The 13,375-nt window shown below is 44.2% G+C and overlaps 1 protein-coding gene and 1 pseudogene across 3 annotated transcripts in view; one reads left to right on the top strand and one right to left on the bottom strand.

Moving 5' to 3' along the window:
- abcb4 (ATP-binding cassette, sub-family B (MDR/TAP), member 4) overlaps positions 1-13,375 on the bottom strand; it is a 198,882-nt gene that overhangs the window by 41,095 nt on the left and 144,412 nt on the right. For all 3 annotated transcript variants that reach the window (XM_072508646.1, XM_072508647.1, XM_072508648.1), the window contains exons 22-24: positions 11,818-11,918; positions 3,932-4,072; positions 1,703-1,859 (exon numbers count right to left, since the gene is read on the bottom strand). In XM_072508646.1, the coding sequence (XP_072364747.1) occupies positions 1,703-1,859; positions 3,932-4,072; positions 11,818-11,918 (399 nt within the window). The remainder of the gene's footprint in view (positions 1-1,702; positions 1,860-3,931; positions 4,073-11,817; positions 11,919-13,375) is intronic.
- On the top strand, positions 4,094-9,391 carry LOC140425642 (gamma-interferon-inducible lysosomal thiol reductase-like; annotated as a pseudogene).

Genomic DNA, 13,375 nt, shown 5'->3' with positions numbered 1-13,375 from the left:
AAGCCCACTTCCCCGCAAAATTCCCTTAACCCCATAAACCCACCTAACCTGCACATCCCTGGACACTAAAGGGCAATTTAGTATGTCCAATCCACCTACGTTGCACATCTTTGGATTGTAGGAGGAAACCGAAGCACCCGAAGGAAACCTAGGCAGCCATGGGGAAAATCCACACAGTCACCCAAGGCCGGAATTGAACCCGGGTCCCTGGGAGTGAGGCTGCATTGCTAATTACTGTGCCACCGTGCCGCCCCCTGGACTCTGGAAAGTTGCTACTCACTCCTGCTTTCAGTACCAATATTAGATGTTGAATTAAGGTTTGGAGAATCTAAATCTTAAGAGCTGCTGAACCCAAAGAGAAGATTTCTGAATGTTCACCCTGACAAATGATCAGAATAAAGTCTACTTTACAAAAATAATTTGAGCAGATTACATCAACCTGTCTTTTAAGTCTCTACTAGAAAAATATACATTCCCATAATGTAAGGAGAAAAGCTGGAAATACTCAGCAGGTCTGGCAGTATCAGAGAGTCAATGGGCTCAATTGTACAGGGGGCGGGGGGGGGGGGGGGTAAATTTCTCCCACCTCTCACCTGGAAGTATTGTTAGCCGACATATCTGAAAGAATCCCACCCTACAACCACAACATGCTGTGGGTGGGCTAAATGAGAAAAGAGTGGGACTTGTGTCCTTCTGTGGGAGGAAGCTCTGCCCTTGAGAGTAGCCGGTCTATCTGATTGGCCAGGAGTTCTAGCTGTCCCAGCGACACCAGAACACAGTCGTGGGAACTGGCGGGACTGCAAGAACGTTTATGAAGAAGAGAAGGTGGCTATCTAAGTCAGGTAAATCAGGCCTTTTGCGGGGTTGGGGGGGGGGGGGGGGGGGGGGGGGGAGGAAGGGAGAGAATTGGGTCATGCAGCTAAGAATAGGGGGGCTGGTTTTGAGGGCAGGCACAATAGGTAGAGTAATATCTTGGCGGGGAGGAGTTTCTCCCCCAAGTGCAAAGGGCAACCCTCACATGAAATGTCCCTTTCCTTCACCCCTTTTTTTCAACTTGGACTCAAAAAATTGGACTGCCCACTCCTGCCTGCCTGCTCACACCAACGGTATTGTGGCATGGGCACTGTAATATCCCAGTCAGGTAGCTAGCTGAAAAGCTAAATTGACCATTAATTATTTATTCAGAAATAGTGAACTATATTATGGGGGACAGCTTGGACAGGAAGGTGGTTGGCTGATCACTCCTCGTATTTATCATGCCCCCTTCCTGTACCTGCTGAGAACACCTGACAGGGCTGGATTTTACAGCCCCCTATGTTTCAGGCTGGTGGCCTTTCATCATAACATGAAAGCAAGTTTAAGAACGTTAGGTCACTGACCCGCTTTGTAAAACTGCTTCCCTTTCTCTACAGATACGTGAAACTATTGAGCATATCCAGCACATTTGTTTATATTTCAGATTTCCAGCAGCCAAAGAATTTTTCCTTTGAAAACCATTGTCCATTGTTCATGTTGCATACTTGTCTTGATTCTTGGAATTTTACAAACATTTCTGACCTTATTATCCAAACAGATGAAAGTTCATTTTGTAGTTTTGTGCAAACTGTTTAGCGGGAAGCTGCTTCTGAGTAACCCAAGATTAAAGCATTTTGTCGACTTACATTTCCTAATTTACCACTTTGCAGGACAATAAAATACTTACCGGAACATTACCAGCGTCACTGTAGCTGTCTATGGATGGAAGTTGCTCAAGTAGCATCTTGATGTGAGCGGCTGATATCTTGGCCTTTGCATAGTCAGGTGCAAAAGAGCTGGTCTGACCCAAAGCCATAGCTCCAAACACAATTGCTGAGAATACGCTGGAATTGTTATAAATAAAATTAAGCAACGCACAGTCTCACCTTTACTAACATGTTATTTTCTGTACACGGGTGATCATTCAAAAAGGAATTTATAAATACTTCATACAGGACACAGACATTTTATTGCTTTGTCTTAAATTATTGTACTACATGTCAGATATAACTATATTGCAAAGCAACGTGTAATAGGTGTGGCATTGACAACAAAGGGCTACTTGTTATAAACTTAATTAAAAGCAGAAAGGTGCTCATCATACCAGTGTACAGAAACAGCAAGGCAGCATTCAGAAAGCTTGGTTCTTCATCCCCACCAATAGTGTTCTGCGGCAGTCACCCAGGGAGAACATTACAACTGTCTGAATACATCTTTCCCTGAACTTAGCTCAGAAACTGGCAGTGGGGAAAGATCCCTTCTTCTCTGTGATGCGTCACACCAACAAACAGTGAGAGAGATGGAAACAAACAGGAAATATAGAAAGGAAAAGCATAAAACCATGTTTGGAAACAAACACATTGAAGAAAGACAAAGATAGATAGACACTTTTAGGAAAAGATGGAAAGAAAATCAGAAAATATTGGAGACACTCAAGAGTTACTTTAGATTGAAATGATAATGTGGAAACAGGCCATTCAGCCCAACCAGTCCATGGTGTTTACCTTCTGCATAAGCAGTAGTCAGTGTTCCATTTGCTCACCCTGTTTCCATTTCCCTTCACTGTTATCTTGTTCAACAACCAATATAACCAATTCTTAAATTTTGATAAGGTCTCTGTTTCAATCATTAACTCCGGTCGTACAGGTACCGAGCACCGTACGCAGGAAGCTTGGGACTGGCCATGTACTGGCAATGGAGATTTTCCAAACTTTGGGTACTGGAATGAAGAGGTGGGGGAAACTGTTGATTTTTTTTTCTTTTAATGAGCAGTGTTTAAGAAATTCAACATCCTTACCGCCTCTCTATGTTTGGTCTATCTGTTAGTTCCCTCCTCATTGCTTACCACTTTTTCTCATGTTTTCCAGCTTTATTAAAGTACAAAAGCAAATTACTCTACATGCTTTCTCATAATTATCGGTTTTGAGCACAGGACCCAGTTTTTGAGTCCTTCTGGATATTGGGATGTGGTATAAGGGGTCAGATACTTGTACACATTTCACAGTCTCAACCATTTCTCCTGCTCTCTACTCTAAATTTCCTACGTTTAATTTTAAATCTACCCTCTCATTCTAGACTCCTCAATCACTGCAAGTGGTCTATTTCCATCTACCCTATTCCATTCTGTTTTAATTTTAGGCGCCATTATCAAATCCCCATATTCTCCTCTGCTGTAATAAAAACAGCTGCAATTTTAAAAACTTTTTGAATTCTGCCATTTGCAGCAGCATTCTGGTGAATCTGGGCAATACAGTCTCTATTGCCTAAAGGTCTAATAATAATAACAATAATAATATCTTTCCTGTAATAAGAAACACCAAAACTGCACAAAGTATTCCAATTGTGGTCTTACTCAGGTTTTATATAGATTTGCGTTATATCTTAAAATTATTCAAGGCTTTTTTTAATGTCTGAAACCATTATTTTTTCTCCTCACAGATGCAAATCTGATGGGAGTCCTGCAGCCGACATCAAATGGGTGGAAGAAACTTTGAAAAATCCTCTTATATTGATAGAGGAGAAACCCCGCTGAGTTAATCATTGGTCCTGCGGGGAATGTCTTCCCTGCCTGCAGCACCCTCTTGGAATTTTAAAAAAAATTTCACCCTCCGTGCTGTCGCTGGGAGGCTGCCTGCACTCAGCTGGACTGCCTACCCACCTGTCGAGGCATCAATCCACTGTTGACAAAGAAAAGGGTTCAAATGGCCCTTAATGGGGTATTTGAATATTTAAATTTGACTCCAAAGCCATTGCTGCTGTCGGTAAAATTCCCCGATGCAGGACATAGACGGGAGTCAGTCCCCCATAGCTGCCCCCGCCGATATTACTGCCATCCCCCTCCATGATCCCTTGTGGGGGCCAGTAAAATTCTGCCCTTTCTGTAAGCTGAATGTTTGCAACAATCATTTATACTTACAGCATAACATCCCGGAAAACCATATGATTATGTGTGACCAGCCAGGCCCCAAACCGGAAACATGCTGCATAAGCAAAGTATAGAATTGCTTGTGAAAGTGCGAAGGTAATTCCATAAATATAAGCCTTCTTTTTTGCATTCCTTTGGAAAATAAGAAGGAAAATGTATGACAATTTTGCTGCCAAGCACAAAATTCCAGATGTTTCACAGTAACTTCATTGCAGTGTTAATGTAAGCCTACTTGTGACAATAAAGATTATTATTATAATAAGATGCAATTTTAAAACAATACACCTGGTGGGAATGACATGAACAGTGCAAGGGATACAATCGCTATTTTTATTCTGCAGCTTATTTTAGGAACATAAGAAATAGAAGAATGAGAAGACCATTTGACCCATCCAGCCTACTCCACCATTCAATATGATCATGGTTGATCTTGGGTTTCAACTCTGCTTTCTCATCTTACCTCTTGATTCCCTGAGAGACCAAATATCTGTCATCCACTAATCTCTGGGTTAGAGAATTCCAAAGACCACAACTCTTTGGGGGGTGAATAAATTTCTTCTTGTCTCAGTTCTAAATGATTTGCCCCGTATCCTGAAATGGTGCCTTCTGTATTCTAGATTCCCCAGCCAGGGGTAACAACAACATCTCAGTATCTACACTGTCAAGATCCTTCATAACCTTTGATGTTCCAATGAGATCACCTCTCATTCTTCCAAATCCCAGATAGCATAGACCCAATTTATTCATCCTGCCATCATAGAACATCTCCCAGGGCCCAATCTATTGAATCTATGCTGTGTTGCCTCCAATGCAAGTATATTCTTCCTTAAATATTGCACACAGTACTCAAGATGTGATCTCAGAAAGTGGAAAGAAACTTCCGATACCTGGGGATTCAGATCGCTAGGAGCTGGGGAACCTTGCACAGACTTAATCTGACACGGTTGGTCGAACAAATGGAGGAGGACTTCAAGAGGTGGGACATGCAGCCTCTACCGCTGGCGGGCAGGGTGCAAGCAATTAAGATGATGGTCCTCCCGAGGTTCTTATTTGTATTTCAATGTCTCCCTATACTAATCACCAAGACCTTTTTTAATAAAATAGACAGGAGCATCACGAGCTTCGTGTGGGCAGGGAAAGTTCCGAGAGTAAGGAGGGGGTTCCTTCAGCGTAGTAGGGACAGAGGAGGATTGGCACTACCGAACTTGGGCGATTACTATTGGGCCGCCAATGTGGCAATGATACGTAAATGGATGATGGAGGGTGAGGGAGCGGCGTGGAAAAGACTGGAGAGAAAGTCCTGTAAAGGGACGAGTTTAGAGGCGCTGGTGACGGCGCCGCTACCGATCTCACCTAAAAAGTTTACCACGAACCCGGTGGTGGCGGCAACATTGAATATCTGGGGACAGTGGAGGCGACAGAGAGGGGTGCGGGGAGCCCTGGTGGGGTCCCCAATCAGGAACAACCATAGGTTCGCCCCAGGAAGAATGGATGGAGGATTTCAGAGCTGGTACCAGTTGGGAATTAGGAGGGTGGGAGATTTATTTATAGATGGGACTTTTGCGAGCTTGGGCGCATTGGAGGAAAAGTATAAGTTGCCCCGGGGAAATTTCTTGAGATATATGCAGGTGAGAGCGTTTACTAGACAACAGGTGAGGGAATTTCCGTTGTTCCCGACACAGGGGATACAGGACAGGGTGCTTTCAGCGGTGTGGGTCGGAGAGGGCAAGGTGTCAGAGATTTACCGAGAGATGAGGGAAGAGGGGGAGGAGTCGGTGGGCGAACTAAAAGGAAAGTGGGAAGAAGAACTAGGGGAGGAGATAGAGGAGGGTATGTGGGCTGATGCCCTAAGCAGGGTAAATTCCTCTTCCTCATGCGCCAGGCTTAGCCTGATTCAATTTAAGGTGCTACATAGAGCACACATAACGGGAGCAAGATTGAGCAGGTTCTTTGGAGTGGAGGACAAATGTGGGAGGTGTGGCGGGAGCCCGGCAAACCACGCACATATGTTTTGGGCATGCTCGGCACTGGAAGGGTATTGGAAGGGAGTGACGGGAGTGATTTCGCGGGTGGTGAAGGCCCGGGTCAAACCAGACTGGGGGTTAGCTCTATTTGGAGTTGCGGAAGAGCTGGGATTGCAGGAGGCGAAAGAGGCCGACGTTGTGGCCTTTGCGTCCCTAGTAGCCCGGCGCAGGATCCTATTCATGTGGGACTGGAGGCCTGAGTAAATGATATGGCGGGGTTCATTAAACTGGAGCAGATAAAGTTTGCCCTGAGAGGATCGGCTCAAGGGTTCACCAGGCGATGGCAGCCATTTCTCGACTACCTAGGGGAACGTTAGAGGGAAGACAGATGACCAGCAGCAGCAACCCAGGGGGAAGGGGGGGGAGGGGGGGGGGGGGTAGTTTAGTTTAGGTCAAAGATAAAGGGGTTTTGTTACTTGTGTATTGTTAAAAATTTCTGTATTGTTATTGTTGCGTTTGCTTTGTAAGAGGGGAAAAATTGTTGTTTGGGAAAAAAATTTCAATAAAACATATTTAAAAAAAAAAAGATGTGATCTCAGCAAAGCCCCATACAAGACTTCTTTGTCCTTGTACTCCAATACCCTTGAAATAAAGGTCATTTGGAAGGCTCTGAAGACATTGGAGAGAATGCAGAAAAGTTTCATGAGAATGGCTCCAGGGATGAGGAACTTCAGTTATGAAGATAGACTGGAGAAGTTGGGACTGCTTTCCTTGGAGAAAAGAAGTTGAGAGGAAATTTAATCGAGGGTATTCAAAATCATGAGGGGCCTGGATAGAGTAGATAGGGAGAGACTTTTCTCCAATCCTGAAAGGGTTGAGAATGAGAGGGCACAGATTTGAAAGAATTGGCTAAAGAAGCAAAGGCAACATGAGAAAAACGTCTTCATGTTTAGTGGTTAAAGTTTGGAATGTACTGCCGGAGGCAGGTTCAGTTGAAGCATCAAAAAGAAAATAAACTGTATATGAAAAGGAAGAACGTGCAGGGTTATGGGAAGTAGGTAGGAGAATGGCACTAAATGAATTGCTCATTCAGAACTGGTGCAGACATGATGGAATAAATGGCCTCCTAGCAATTCTGTGCTTTCCTAATTACATACTAACTTCTTATATTCCTTGTTTGAGTACACCCATGTTTCTCCGAATGTCAACCTTTACAAGTTTCATTCTTTTATAAAATATTCTGCTTTGCTACTCTTACAATCACAATGAAAAACCTCACACTTCCCTATTGTATCTGCATCTACCACCTTGTTGCCCACTCACTGAGAAAGGCTGGGTTAGAATCAAAATCATAGCTTGCACAGTTTCAGGATAGGTGGCTGATCATTTAGGATGAGATTAGGAGAAATGTCTTTCCACAAAGTGTTGTGAATCTTTGGGATTCCACATCCCAGAGGGTTGTGAAAGCTGCATCATTGAATACATTTAGGGCTGGGAGAGACAGACGTTTGGCCTATTGAGAAATTAGAAACATAGGGCGAGATTCTCCGGCTGTGTCCACCCAGCGATCGGAGAATCCAGCCCGAGGTCAATTGACTTTTCCATTATCCGCATCTCGGACGTGGCGATCTTGCGGCGGGCGGGGGAAGAATCCAGCCCATACATAGAACATAGAATGTCTTGCATCATTGACTTTGTCTATATATGTGTTTCTGGAACCCACCTCTTCATTCACCTGAGGAAGGAGCTGCGCTCCGAAAGCTAGTGATTCGAAACAAACCTGTTGGACTTTAACCTGGTGTTGTAAGACTTCTTACTGTGCCCACCTCAGTCCAATGCCGACATCTCCACATCACAGAAAATAGAAGCAGGAGTAGGCCATCCGGCCCTTTGAGTCTGCTCCGCCATTCATTATGATCATGGCTGACCACCAAATTCAATACCCTGATCCCGCCTTCCCTCCATATCCCTTGATCCCTTTAGCCCTAAGAGCTACATCTAATTCCTTCTTGAAATTACACAATGTTTTGGCCTCAACTACTTTCTGCGGTAGTGAATTCCACAGATTCACCACTTTCAGGGTGAATAAATGTCTCCTCACCTCAGTCCTAAAAGGTTCACCCCTTATCGTTACACTATGATCTCTAATTCTGGACTCCCCCCACCATCGGGAACATTCTTTCTGAATCTACCCGGTCTAATCCTGTTAGAATTTTACAATTTTTATGAGATCCCCTCGCACTCTTCTAAACTCCAATGGCTATAATCCTAACTGACTTAATCTCTCTTCATTTGACAGTCCTGCCATCCCAGGAATCAGCCTGGTAAACCTTCGCATCTTTCCTCAGATGAGGACACCAAAACTGCACACAATACACCAGGTGTGGCCTCACCAACACCTTATACAATTGCAGTGAAACATTCCTATACTCAAATCCTCTCGGAATGAAGGCTAACATACCACCTGCCTGCTGTATCTGGGCAATTACTTTCAGCGAATTATGCACAAGGTCACCAAAGTCTCACTGAGTACCCACCTCTCTCAATTTACATCCATTCAAATAATAATTTGATTAAGGGATATGGGGAGCGGATCGAAAAATGGAGTTGGGGCCCCAGCTCAGCCATGAACGTGTTGAATGCAGAGCCGACTTGATGGACTGTATGGTCTACTCCTGTTCCTATTTCTTGTGTTCACTTACCCTTCTCATATCTTTTTGCAGCCTCTTTATGTGCTCACAGCTTGCATTCCTAGCCAGCATCAGCAAATTTAAATACATTATTCTCTGGGTGGGATTTGCTAGTCCCACCCACTGCCTAATTCATCTGGTCCCGCCGAAAGTCAATGAACTTTAGTGGGGCTGCTGAATTTCCCCCTGCAGGTCCAGCTGCAAAGTCCGAGCCTCTGTCTCTTTATCTCAGTCATTAATATGGATTGTAAATAGCTGAAACCCCAGCTGACACTGTATAACATAATGAAAGCCACACTTATCCCATGTGCAAACTCTATGGAGGGAAATTAAAGTGGCAAGTGGATTTTCAGCTGTCAGCATAGTGAGCAGCAATGTGCTGGAAACACAATTGAGACCTGCCTTATGCAAACCTTCCAGGACCCTGAAGGCTATTTCCCAGTCATTTTCTATGTGGCATCAGCAAACAATGTATTGCAGCTTCTCAGCTGTGCTGAAGGTCTAAGAGGTCCCCTGGACCAACGCTGAAAACCGCATTAATGGTGATCTTGGAAACAAACCGATGCACCAGAATGTAGAACAAACAAGAGCACTAAATCCACCACATAAATGAATTCCCTAGATTCTGGCCAATGGGAAAGACACTGAAGATTTGGAGGCTGAGGCTGTGAATTCACTCTTCAATCTAGTTTGCAGTGCTTATTCAGGTATCAAGACAGAGGCCTGTGAAAGCTGAAAGAAGATACTCATTCCCTAAATGCATGATCTATTCATGGCTGCACTGTAACTCCAACTAAACTCTCGGACTATGGCTCTAACGTGTTTACATTTTATTGTCTGGGTGGGAGAAAGGGGTAACTTTGCGTTGAATTGTGACTGGGCAACATAGACTTTAACTGCTTTAGTTTTCTACTGAATATTCCTGGAATCACTCCTTGGTTCTGGTGAGCTTTTATTTTTACTGAGTTTTTATTTTTACTGAGCAATAAGGGTCAAAAGCTGAATTTTCTTTGTCTATACAATTTCTTTTTGCAGATTGTCTTTAATGGAACAAAAGCAAAATACTTTGGATGTTGGAAATCTGGAAAAAAGCGGAAGGTAGTGGAAGTACGCAGTCGGTCGGGTACCATCTGTGAAGCGAGAAGCAGTTCTGACGAATGGTCATTGACCTGAACGTTAACTTTGCTTCTCTTTACACAGATGCTCCTGGACATGCTAAGTACTATTTGTGCTATTTTCTGCTTTGATTGTGTTAGTGAAATCTGGCTGCAGAGCTCAGGTGCTACTTTGGAAATTAAAGCAAAGAGATTTTTGATGCTGTGGAACCAAATTCAAGCCCCAGCAAAATTATTTTATGCCCTTTCTGTCTCAATTAATTCAACTGAAAATGAAATGGATTTCTTAAATGAAATCTTTTTGCTATTTCTGCTGAAGTCAAATAAAATGTACATTTAGAAATGGGATAGAAAAGCCCTAATCATGATATTTCCAGCGGTTTGGGTGTACCTACACCACCACATGGACTGCAGCAGTTCATAATGGCATCACGATCTTCGAAAGCCAATTGAATATGGTCAACAAATGCTGGCTTTTCCACTGACACGTTGACCTCATGGGCAATTTAAACAATTTGACCCAAGTTCCTTCTTTGATACAAAATTGCAAAGATCCTGCCCAGATTCCAACCCATCTGGTAAATGAATGGTGAGGACTCTCACGTTCAGTCACCTTCACAATATGTCTACATAGCAGTGTGCCCACACCTCTGAATTATCAGTCCAGTAACATAAGACTGATAACTACTGTATCCACTTCATCCTTTTAGTTTCTTTCTTTCAATAATTTCCAATTTAAATTATATTATAGTGTATAACTGAATAGCCATTCATGGTAAAACATTCCAATGGCTCAATGAACCTCTGTGAGAATGTCTTTTAACTTCCCTCTACATTTTCCTCGTATGAATCATGAATTTATGCCATTTTGTGACTGATGTACCAACCACTGAAGGTCATTTTAACCTCCAAAAATTGGTGGGTTGGGGTCAGTTGAGATGTAAAAATATTGAAATCTCAAACCAGACTATAACCCACTTACTTCCAGTTTAATGATGCTGTAACAGGTGACTCGGTGGCTAATTAAATATTATAATGAGTCTGCCAACTTCAAATGTAACCTTTTTACCGGTGCAATCTTCGCCTACTGGGTCACTGAGGCCTTGGGAAATCCAGAAGTTTAAGGAAGGGGAGGACAGCTTCATGAAAAAGGTTAAGTAGTCTTATAGCATTGCTTGTGGGCCAAGAGAAGAAGGAATGCTTCCTCCAAAGTTGTGCACCAAGCTACCTGCTTCCCTGCCACTGGAACCTTTACCCATCATTGCATATCTTCGTGCCCCCAGCCCTTTCAAGTGGGTTGAAAGAAATCAGACCCTTGACTTAGCAGTAGGAATAATACTTGTCTGGTGTTCACAGTGGTCCAAATTATAAATGGGTGGGATTATAGAATGTGGGCTGGATCTCACCATCACGCCTCAAAACCCAAGGAGCCTGCATGAGAGGGCAGTAGGATCTGCGGCAATAACTTAATGAACAGCAGCCAATTAAGAGATCACCATCGGACACACCATTCAATCTTGAGACGTCCTCAAAAAGGTGGTAGAAAATATATTGATATGCTGGGACCAGGTAATAAGTTCCCAGTAATCAGAAGACTCTACCCTCTAGCGGCATCATCGTGGTCATGGGGTCAGCTATTACTGCCGGGGAACTTGGGGGGCAGAGGTGTCATCCTCCGACCCTGGAACCTCTAAAAGGAAGTCTCCCATTCAAGGCCACCTCAATACCCAAGAGTAACACCCAAGAGTAATTGGACTCCCCACATGGGGATGCCATTCTGATGCTGACAAAAAGCCGGCAGCTCAGTAAAATGGCCATTTATAGAGCATTCCATTGGCCTCCGCCTCCGGCCGTTCCAGCTCTAGGAGTTTCTCTGGAAACGCAAACATATCAGGTTTCCCTCCCAATGTCTTTCGCCACCATTGTACCATCCCTCCCATCTCCAAGCCTGCCTCCTGAGAAAATCCAGGCCCTGCTTTCCAAAGCGCTGATTAAAAACCCTAAATTCTTTCTGGTACAAACAGAATTTGTCTTATTTAGCCCTAATCTAGATCTTTCCACTGTTAACCAGGAGCCACTGTCAACTAAAGAAGTCTGAGTGTCATTACCTGCTGGGAAGTTTTAAGTTTTCTTCATACATTTGTTCAAACTTTCTTTCTCTTGTTAGAGCAACAACTGTTCGAATGTTTTCAACTGCCTCTGTTGCAATCTGTTTAAAATGGAGGAAAGAATATTTTTAAATGCAAAAAAATTAAGGGAGCTTCTTACAGCACAATAACATTTTTTGTTGATGGGTTTCAAAATCCCAATCTTGAAAATCAACTTCTTCCACTGACTTGAGGTTGTTAACCTTGACCTGGTTGTCATGGTAACTATGTAAGAATTCTTCCCTGGTGGACTAAAGAAGCAGTAACACCCAAGAGTAATGGGCTGAATTCTCTGCACCCCGCCGCACGGAATTGGGACCGGCACCGGTTCCCTGATCCTGCGGGCCCCGAAATGCGGCGTACTCACCACCCTGCACCTACCTGAGGCCATTGATGGAGGCCCACTCCACCATCCACTGCCCCTGACCGGCTGAAGTCCCAAAGGCTTGGATCTAATGTGGTCCAGCTAGTCGAGAAACTAGCGTGGGGCTGCGGACTCAGTCCGCGGCCGCCCTGGTCGGGGGCGAGCCGATCGGAGGACTGGGGGGGCCCTATACATGGCTGGGCAATGTTTGTGCAGGCGGTCAGGGTTGGGCACGCGGCCGATCGGGGGGTTTATTTTCAGGGTCCAGCCATGGAGCACGGTGCGGCCGCTGGAGGCCGCTGCCGTGTGCATGTGCGGTCTCCGACCCGGAAGTACGGGGGCCTGTCTCTGTAGCAAAAGCTGCTGGATCCACGCCTGGTCCTGCTAGACCCCTACAGGGCTAGGAAAACGTGGCCCTTTCATGCCAGTTTTTCTGGTGTGAAAGTCCACAGTTCTGACACCAGCGTGGGGACATAATCCCAATAACGGAGATATTTTAAACATCTTCATCATTCCAACACACCCCAAGACACCTGCTCAATTTTACAAGCCTTGATTTTTGCAAGGGTCCAGCATATCCATGTTATTTTCAGTAAAGGGAAACTCGATGGGTGGCTGATACAATGTCAGGCACCTTCATCTTCATCCATAGCAAACTTCAGAACAGGTGCAGAGTAGAAATATAAAGTAAATTCGTCAGCCAGAATTTAAAAAAAATGTTTATTAAAATGTTCCATATTAAACAAAACCATCCAAAACAATTAACCAAAATTACACAAGAGAAGAAAGAGGCAAACAAGCAAAACCACAGATTAACTTTAACCCAAAAAACTAAACTAAACTCCCTAACAGCTGACAGCGACTAGCTCCTTAAAAAAGGAAATGAAAGGCTGCCATCTAAGGTAGAATCCTGCTACCAATCCGCGAATGGTGAACTTAACCTTCTCCAAATGTGAAGACATGAGGTCACCAACCAAGTCGAGGACCAGGCAAAGCAGGAGACCTCCACTCAAGCAGAACCCGTCTCCGGGCTATCACCGAGGTAAAGGTGAGGACGTCCACCTTCACCCCCGACTGAAGCACTAGTGAATCTGATACCCCAAATATGGCCACTAAAGGGCATGGATCCAAATCAATATTGAGTATCTCCGACAT

Source organism: Scyliorhinus torazame, chromosome 6, assembly GCF_047496885.1.
Source record: "Scyliorhinus torazame isolate Kashiwa2021f chromosome 6, sScyTor2.1, whole genome shotgun sequence".
In the NCBI taxonomy this organism is placed as follows: Eukaryota; Metazoa; Chordata; class Chondrichthyes; order Carcharhiniformes; family Scyliorhinidae; genus Scyliorhinus; species Scyliorhinus torazame.
The sequence above is the reverse complement of the archived record's forward strand: the minus strand, read 5'-3'. Positions and strand labels throughout refer to the sequence as shown.